The sequence below is a fragment of the Gnatocerus cornutus genome, chromosome 1 (assembly GCF_029298725.1).
Source record: "Gnatocerus cornutus isolate USDA-ARS CGAHR chromosome 1, icGnaCorn1.1, whole genome shotgun sequence".
Classification (NCBI taxonomy): domain Eukaryota; kingdom Metazoa; phylum Arthropoda; class Insecta; order Coleoptera; family Tenebrionidae; genus Gnatocerus; species Gnatocerus cornutus.
The window spans coordinates 12567935-12577443 of NC_142233.1; the positions used below are offsets into that span (position 1 = coordinate 12567935).

Sequence of the window (9509 nt, forward strand, 5' to 3'; positions counted from 1 at the left end):
CCAATAAAAAAAATCTAAAATATTTCTCGGATTGTCAAAAATGTTGAAATTTGGCTCATTTACAAAAAAAAGTTTGAAGTAGTAAAATCCACATATTATTATGTCTAAGCTGTAAATTAATTACTAACTAATTTACAGGAATTTTTACAACATTTCGCAAATTGTTTACTCTTAATAATTAAAGAGTTTCTAAAACCAGTTTCGTTAGTCTATCAAAAATTTTGTAATTTTGCAGATCTAAAAAGTAAGCTTAATGTAGTAAAAACCAAAAATTTCAAGGTTGTAATCTAATTAATAAATAATTTACAAAAGTTTTTATGAAATTTCTAAAATTTATTTCGTATTTTCAAAAATTTTGAAATTTAGCCCATATGAAAAGGAAGTTTGAAGTACATAGTAATATTCACACAATTCAAAGCTGTTACCAAATTAGAAACTAATTTGCAGAAGTTTTAAAAAAAATTCCGAAAATTTTCTTATTCTAAATAATCAAAAAATTTCCAAAACTTATGGCTCTTTCAAAAATTCGTAATTTTGCAGAATCTAAAAAGCAAGCTTGAAATCGTAAACTTCACAAATTGCGGTTCTAGTCTAATTAATTACTAAAAAAAAGTTATAAAGTTTCCATTCATTTTAATCAAAATAATCAAAAAAAATTTTAAACTGATTTCGCGTTTTCAAAAATTTTGAAATTTAGCCGATATAAAAAGGAAGTTTGGAGTAGTAATATCTACAAATTTTAAAATTATAACCCAAATAGCAAGGAATTTATAAAATTTGTAAAAATTAAAATAAAAAATAAAAAAAAAAATCAGAAATTTATTTCGCGTTTTCAAAAATTTAGACATTTGACAGATTTAAAATATAAGTTTGGAGTTTTAATATTAATAATATTTACACATTTCGAAGTTACAACTTGAACTAATTTACAAGAAATCACAAATTGCTTGCCTTTATTTTTTTTAAACTAAGATTTTTATTTATTTTATAAATGTTAGAAATAATAATTGTTTACAGCATAAGAATGATTAGTACTAATACTAGAACAAACTTCATTCTTAAATAATTTTTAGAAATTGATATTCTGACATCGAAAATTGTGTTGGAATAAAATGTCACTAAAAATCGTTTAATAACGACCAATTTCAGCACAATTTTTGATTTTTTTTTCGATTTACGTGTTGTAAACTTGTCCAGCATATTTAATAAAAATACTTCAACTCCGAATTCATTTTTTATTACTCGCTCGCTACGCTGGCACGCATACACTTGATTCGTAATAGCTTCTTATCACTTTTGATATCTAAAATACTAAATCTAATAAATACTAATCTAAAATATTTCGTTTCTTACATATTTAATAGAAAACTGACATAAGAAGGCAACACTTTTGTGTCCACCCCCAAAATCGTCTTTCATTTCAAAGATAAAATTTTGAAAATTTGCATATGCTCATGGTTGACAAAGCTCTAAAAACTGACGCAAAATTTTGATTTTTATCACCCATAGTTTTGGCGTCGCGAAGTCTTAAAAATGTATTTTTTAGCTAATTGTGGGGGTTTATGAAATTAACCGCTTATTTAATTTTTTTCCCATATAAATGTGTTAAAAACATCTCAGTTGTTATTTTAGATTTATGGCAAATTGAATTAAAAATTTGAGAAAGAAATGCTGTTTTATCAAGTTAGTTTCCAATTTCATCACGTCAAATTTGGGAATTACTTTACCGTCATTATTTTGAAAACTAACTTGATAAAACGGCGTTTTATTAACCACAATTTGAGGTAGTTTCATAATAAAAACTGAAATATTTATATGACAGTTATGATGAAAAAAAATTTGTCTTCGCCAGTATTTCCGCAAAAACTCAAAAATCTCTAAAAATTATATTTTTAAGGCGTCGCGACGCCAAACGAACAGTGATAAAAAACAAATTTTTGCACCAGCTTCTACAGCTTTGCCAACTATGCGTATGCAAATTTTCAAAATTTTATGTTTAAAATTAAAGACGATTTTGGGGGTGGACACAAGTGTTGACGGACGCTGTATATAGGCTGTCCCAGAACTCGCGCCTCAGAGAGCAAGGGAGGGTGCCGACAGCAATACAGATGGTAAATTTCAAAACAAAAATTGACCAAGTTTAATATTATTCGAGAACTAATAAAAAGTTAACAACCAATCCCGAAAGCTGATTCGAGATGTGAAGTAAATGGCCATCCCAATTTCCTAGGCAACGAGAGTCTAATGTTTAACTGACCAATGGATGATAGTTTGTGTCCATATTTACCAATTTTCAAATTCTGTTCAGCTTCGGGATTGGGTACAGTTTTTTTGTCTTATCTCGGTTAATTTTTGAGTTAAAAAATTATGGTTTCAAAATTTTGGTTCAGAATTGTTGCCTCTATAAGCCCTTTTTCTCTGGGGCGCGAGTTCTGGGACACCCTGTATACTATTTATTTAAAATACTTCTAACTCAAAATTCATACATATTTAATTATTCGCTCGCCTCGCTCGCTTGCATATACTTTATTTGTAATAGCTTTACATCACCCTCGATATGTAAAATACTATATGGTTTCTTACCTATTCCCAACAGAAAACTTACAAAAAATCCACAAATTGTGTGTTAAGAAGAGTACATTTAAAACAAGTTGTATAATGTCATATCAAAATTAACGAACGAGTGTTGTATTTAGCTTCTGCAACGAGTTTTAAACACTATTTTTTAAATTACGGCTTAACCTTCATTCTTAAACCAGTTTTAGTGAGTCTTTATTCTGAAACAAAAATAGTGCTGAAATGAGATATTCTTAAACAATTTTTAAGATTTTCTCATTCCAGCACGACATTTGAAGGCCCGATTGCAGAAAGGCGGATTAAATTTTTAGTTCAAGACTAAAGTTTTAATTTACGATTATATGTCAAATTCGATTGCAGAATAATATTTTAATTTGGGGTTAAATGTAGTCCGAGACTAAAATTTAGTTCTGAACTATAGCAACGATTAAACGAAATATGGATTGCACAAACGACTTAATCTTGGATTAAACGATATAGTCTGAGACTGAACATAATCTTACAGGTTTGATGGATTATAGGGCGGACTAAATTGACAGTTCTAAGGAAAATCTTTTAGGTTATGTGGTTTTGCGACTTGTGTATGTTGAAATAATGGCAAAACAATCTTAATTAATGAAAAAGCTGACAAGCATTTTCTTGTTGTAGCTCTGGATGTTTAACTAAACATGATTTTTGGACGGTATATGCGTTTTCCGAAATCAAACATAGGTGGGCTACAAGAACTTATGAACTTGGTCGCCAAAATCACGTACTCATATGTGGGGTCATATTTACTTATTTTTTTGAAAATAAGCACAAATGTTGTGCCAAAACCACTGACCAAGAGGTTGTTCTTTTCGATTTCAAATCAATTAAAACATTTAAGGGTTGTTTAAAAATCGAAATTTATTATGTTCGTTATTTTTAAACCGATTTTGTTTGTTTAATAGCGTTTGAAAATCTCTAGACCAATTTTTGATGAAAGTTTTGATAAATAGTTAATAAATTTCTACTATATAAGATTTTACACTTGATTCTAGGCCTAAATCGGCTGTTCCAAGCAAAAACACAGTATCTGCTTTTAAAAAAAGTCAATGGATCTAGAATTAACTTATTTAAAACGCTTTCACAAATTATTTGAACTCTACTATTGTCGTTTATCTGAAGATTTTTAAATAACAAAAAGATAAATCACAAGTGTAATGTTAAAATCATTTGAAAAAGCATTTTAAATAGGTCAATTCTAGGTCCAGCATTTAAAAAAAAAGCAGATACTGTGTTTTTGCGTAGGACAGCCGAAATTGTCTGTAATAGTCTGGACAATATTTTAAAACGACATGTTATTACAGCTTTGTTTCTAATTTTTTTCTTTATTGTAACTTTGTTATTTCTTCACCAATTTCATTAGTTTTTATAGCATTTGATATAAAAAAAAACTCTCTAAAATGGTGGTTTCCATAATAGAAGTAAGAGAGTGGTACAATTTAGTATTCAAAGCCGTTTAAAATGATAAACTTAATTGTAAAATAATGTACAGGGTGTAATTTTGAGATAGTTAATTATGAATAATTTTACAAATAAAAATTCATTTCTGTGATTTAAAAGTCTTGTTAGAAAATGTTAGAAATTTCGCTATTTCCCCAATAATTCAATAATTTGGTAGTTTTAAGTGGCCCTCATAGCCTCTTCTTAGCCGTGCTAGAGATCTCTAAACAAGATAAATCTTCTACTTACAGTAGTGTCACAGTTGTTATATATCAGTTAAAACGACATTTCAAAACTTGCATTGCAATATTTACATAAGGAATAATTTTAAATTTAGATAAGTTTTTAGTTTTCTAACCTGCAGTATTCATTATTTGCAAGTTTTGAATTCATTCGTGAAATACATGTCAAAAATGTGGTTCGTCCACAATCAAGAACGTTTTATCCTGGATTACGTAATCTCATCTACAAACCACGTTTCTGCAATAGGATCAAAATATAGTTCAGAACTAAATTTAATCCAAGATTTTATAGTCCGTTGTTTAATCAGCGTTTCTGCAATCGGCCCTTAGTGTCACAATAAAATGTCACTAAAAATTATTTAAGAATGAAGGTTATGCGCCAACTTGAATTCTAGCTTAAGGGGATATCTAACAAACTGTAACGGTAAATTCTGCTTCAAAATTCTGCGTAAAGGAAAAATTATATGAAACATTTTAAACATCCAAACGTCAAATGTAGCATCTCCCTTCAACCCTCATTATTTGTAGACGACACTCTTTTAGTGAGTTACCCATGGTCAGTCTGCTTACTACGATAATAAAACCATAAATAAAAACTACTTCTTAAAACCCCAGCCCATGTGGTTTAGATTATTATTACCATCATCTTGTGGTCAGGACAATAGCTAATAGTTTTGACTGCACTGATGGCCAAATTATTATTGCCCATGGCCAGTAAATCTTAAATACTTTGATAGTTGAGTCCGATACTTTACAAATTACACCCATGAAACTTAATAATTAATTGTAATTATTAAGTTCTATTAAGTTCTATGTTCTATTAAGTAATCTCATTATTATTATTTAATGTTTATCTTCATAAATAAATTAATTTTTTCCCGAAAAGATGAGATTTGTGTAATTGCAAAAATTGAAGAATTAATAGATGCACTGAGATCTTCAAATTTTGTCCAAGATTTTTGTAAATATAACAAAAAATAGTGAACATAATTATAAATAATTAAATTATAAATAATAATTATATTCTGTTGCTTTAGTGATTGATCTATCTTTTAAAACCTTTAAATTACGAGAAATTTTTCAGTCTTTTCACCACCCCAAAGTCATAATTTTGACAACAAGACGTTATACTACTGTCTGGTTGTTCTCAAAATACGTATGTGTGAATTTTGAAAAGTCTACGTATGTGAAATGCTAAAAATTATTTCGCTTTCAGCCAAGTTTTCGTATTTAATTAATGAAAAAGTCATTAAATATTCACTTTACAAAAATTGTATATAGCATTTAACATAGTGCACGTTGAACAGATTCACATGCAAAAAACAGAAAGCAATTTACTCAAGTAATTTTCGAGTAATCGTGTTTGGAAAAATACATTGAATTTGCCTTATATTGAAATTTGTTCGAAATCTCCTTAAAAAATAAAGATAAAGACAAATATTTATCACCTAAACTATTCTAAAACAATTTAAAATCCTAATTCATCAGATATAAAGTTCAAAATTTTGAAATGATTGTCCTCAAAGCTACGTTCAGTTTGAATGAAAGAGAAAAATCTTGTTTCAGGCAAATTTAAGATTTTGTGTGTTTATGGAAAAGCTTCAGTTGTAAACTATCCCTTCGGCTACAACATTGATTTATGGTACCCGCATTTCTACCTACCAGACAGACCTCTCTGGTACAGAGAAAAGAGATGTCACTGCTAGACAAGGATAACATGCTTCGAATATGAAATTTTCCAAACACGATTTCTCAAAAACTATTAACTTTAAAAAAAATCTGTTTGGTCGACATTATGTAAAATTAGTCTACGCATGTGGAATGCTAAAAATTAATTTGCTTTCTGCCAAGTTTTTGTATTTAATTAATCGAAAAGTCATTAAATATTTACTTTACAAAAATTGTATATAGCATTCAACATAGTGCACGTTGAACAGATTCATATGCAAAAAACAGAAAGCAATTTACTCAAATAGTTTTCGAGTAATCGTGTTTGGAAAAATACATTGAATTTGCCCTATACTGAAATTTGTTTGATATCCCCTTAACATTAAAAAAAATCGAGATAGAAGCCGTAATATACAGGGCCTGGCAACACTTGTGTCCACCCCCAAAATCGTCTTTAATTTTAAACACAAAATTTTGAAAATTTGCATACGCTCACAGTTGACAAAGCTCTAGAAGCTGACGCAAAAATTTGTTTTTTCTATTTCGCGTTCATAATGAAGATATTTCGATACACGTTTGAGCTTATTTTGGTGTCGTAATGGACCAATCCCGTGCCAATATTTCCAGGGGTATTTATTTTTCTTAGGTTTGCAGCAGGCAAACCGTCAACCTGCCGTCAACGTTGACAATTTAGATTTTGGTTTTGATAAACCATGATGAATCGATCAATACACGATGATTTCTTGTTGTACTTGGCTTAATTCATCGGAGAAAAACTTTTTGGATGCAATGATACTTGTTCGCAAGAGAACCATCATGATCATGATCAACATCTTCGCTCTCTTGGCTCCCTTACGCTCCGGTAACCTCAAAACGTCACACCTGTCAAGTTGACTGAAATTGGATTTGGATATTTTAAAAAGACCAAAACAACTTCGTGATACCTCATAATGTGACCTCTCTATTAGGTCTTCAAAACTTTACTCAAAATGTGGAAATATTTATTTATTACCATAGAAAATACAATTATTATAAACATTAACAATAACATTGGAGTTGTCTTTGGAGTGAATAGCTAGACCAGGAACATTCTCATGGTCTATAATATTGCGTTGAACATTTGTAGGACTTGTATTTATGGATTCATGTTGGTGCACTTCAGGAACGTTGGAACAACTTGGCAACTTCATAGGTTGGATCGGTTGAATAGGTTGCGGTTTCAGCATCTCGGCAATCTCTTTGTTTTTCTTTAGGGTGCCTTCGACATAGCCTTCTGCCACTGCAGAAGACTTCCAGCCCCCATGGCGCTTGAGAGTCAGCAAGTCTCCACCATGGTTGGCCAATTGGGTTGCACTTGATCTCCGAAAACAGTGGCCGGTGAAAAGTTCCGGTTGAGGTAAACTTAAAAAGACGGCAATGTTTCTAGAGACTTTTCCCATTGTATTGATCCCAATTGGATTATTTATACAATGCCCGTTCCTGTAAGTCACGAAAAAGCGTTTGTGAGGGGTATTTTTAGGACGAAGGGCAGCATATCTTTTCACCAACGTTACCCACTTTTCGTCAGTAATGATGAATTCTCGTGGGACATGGTTCTTTGTTTTGGGAATTGACACAACAATCGCATCATTTCTATATATAATATCATCTGTGGCCATTTTTGTTAGTTCATCTCTTCTGCAGGCTCCACTGTACCCCATTATCAAAATGACCTAAGACACGTAAGTTTAAGGCACTGTTCGACTCACAGTTGTAGATACTTACTTTCATGGCGAGGTATGCTTTATCCTCAGCTTCAGACAAGAACTTGTAAATGTCGTACTCTTCTAGCACCTTTGACTTCTTCGGTGCATATCCTTCGGAGGTTCGCTTCAATAAAGCTTGCAGTTTGTAATATTTTGAAATATCGACGTTTTTGAAAATACTCAGACACGATCTCAACTGAGAATATAAACACCACAATGTCGACGCTTTGTATTTTTGGCGTTGTATTTCAAAATAAGCCAACAATACGGTTTCGGAAATAGTTGTGACGCAATTAGTTTGGCACCATCCCTCAAACTCAACAAATTTCTTTTCGTAAACTTGCCGTGATTTCGGCGGGAGCAAATTATTAGCTGACTTAGCCGCCAATGCTCGTACTTCTGGCGGCGTACAAGGCAAATTTTCATCTTGACCACTCATTTCGAATGAACTAACCGAAATATTGTACTTTAATTATTCACACAAACAAGCGTCCCAAGCGTCTTCACTTGACAGTTCGATTGAAATTAAATCGCACCGCCGCCTACTTTGAATTTTTTTCCCAAACATTTTGCAAATGCCAACTACCCTAAATTTCCCTAGATTTCTAAATCAAGTTTTTTTGTTTAAAATGGGGCGAAATAGAAAAAATAGCGTATGATACTTGTTCATAATGCATTTTGCCGCATTTACTACTTTATGACACATGCGTGCGGCAAAATGTTCATTATGAAACGCGTTTCATAATATACTATTTTATCACTGATAGTTTTGGGGTCGCGACGCCTTAAAAATGTAATTTTTAGTTAATTGTGAGGGTTTGTGATATCACCCTCTAATTTAATTTTTTTTTTATTATAAAAGTGTTAAAAATATCTCAGTTGTTATTTTAGATTCAATGGAAATTGTCTTTAAAATTTGAGAAAAAAATTCTGTTTTATCAAGTTAGTTTCCAATTTCATTACGTCAAAGTTGGGAACTACGTTTACACCCATCTGTCCGCATCTTGTGTCACAGATGACATCTGTCCTTTGGCTCGCTTTAAATTGTAACAAAAGTCTTACTTGGTGAAATTGTTGCTTTGTCAATGTTAATTAACGATTTCTGGTGTCCATAAAGTGCAACATGCCCGTGTTAATCAAAATTAACCTTTATAAGAGTGAATGAAGTGACTTGTGAAATTTTGGTATAAACGTAGTTTGCCGATGCGCTGCCATAATTTTGAAAACTAACGTGATAAAACAAGGTTTTTTCGCAAATTTTAAACACAATTTGCATTTGATTTAAAATAAAAACTTAGATATTTGTGTCACAGTTATGTTGAAAAAAAATTGAATTCGCGAATATTTCCGCAAAACTCAAAAATCGCTAAAAATTATACATTTTAGGCGTCGCGACGTCAACCAAACCGTGATAAAAAACAAATGTTTGCATCAACTTCTAAAGCTTTGTCAACTGTGAGCGTATGCTAATTTTCAAAATTTTATCTTTAAGGGGATATCTAACAAACTGTAACGGTAAATTCTGCTTCAAAATTCTGCGTAAAGGAAAAATTATATGAAACATTTTAAACCTCCAAACGTTAAATGTAGCATCTCCCTTCAACCCTCATTATTTGTAGACGGCACTCTTTTAGTGAGTTACCCATGGTCAGTCTGCTTACTACGGTAATAAAACCATAAATAAAAACTACTTCTTAAAACCCCAGCCCAAGTGGTTTAGATTATTATTACCATCATCTTGTGGTCAGGACAATAGCTAATAGTTTTGACTGCACTGATAGCCAAATTATTATTGCCCATGGCCAGTAAA

General features: G+C 31.3%; 1 protein-coding gene across 1 annotated transcript; it reads right to left on the minus strand.

Moving 5' to 3' along the window:
* Window positions 1-6955: 6955 nt before the first annotated feature.
* Window positions 6956-7654, minus strand: LOC148180389 (uncharacterized). Its single transcript, XM_088037476.1, has one exon. The coding sequence runs from the start codon at window positions 7652-7654 to the stop codon at window positions 6956-6958; it is 699 nt and encodes a 232-aa protein (XP_087893602.1).
* Between the last annotated feature and the right edge of the window lie 1855 nt (window positions 7655-9509).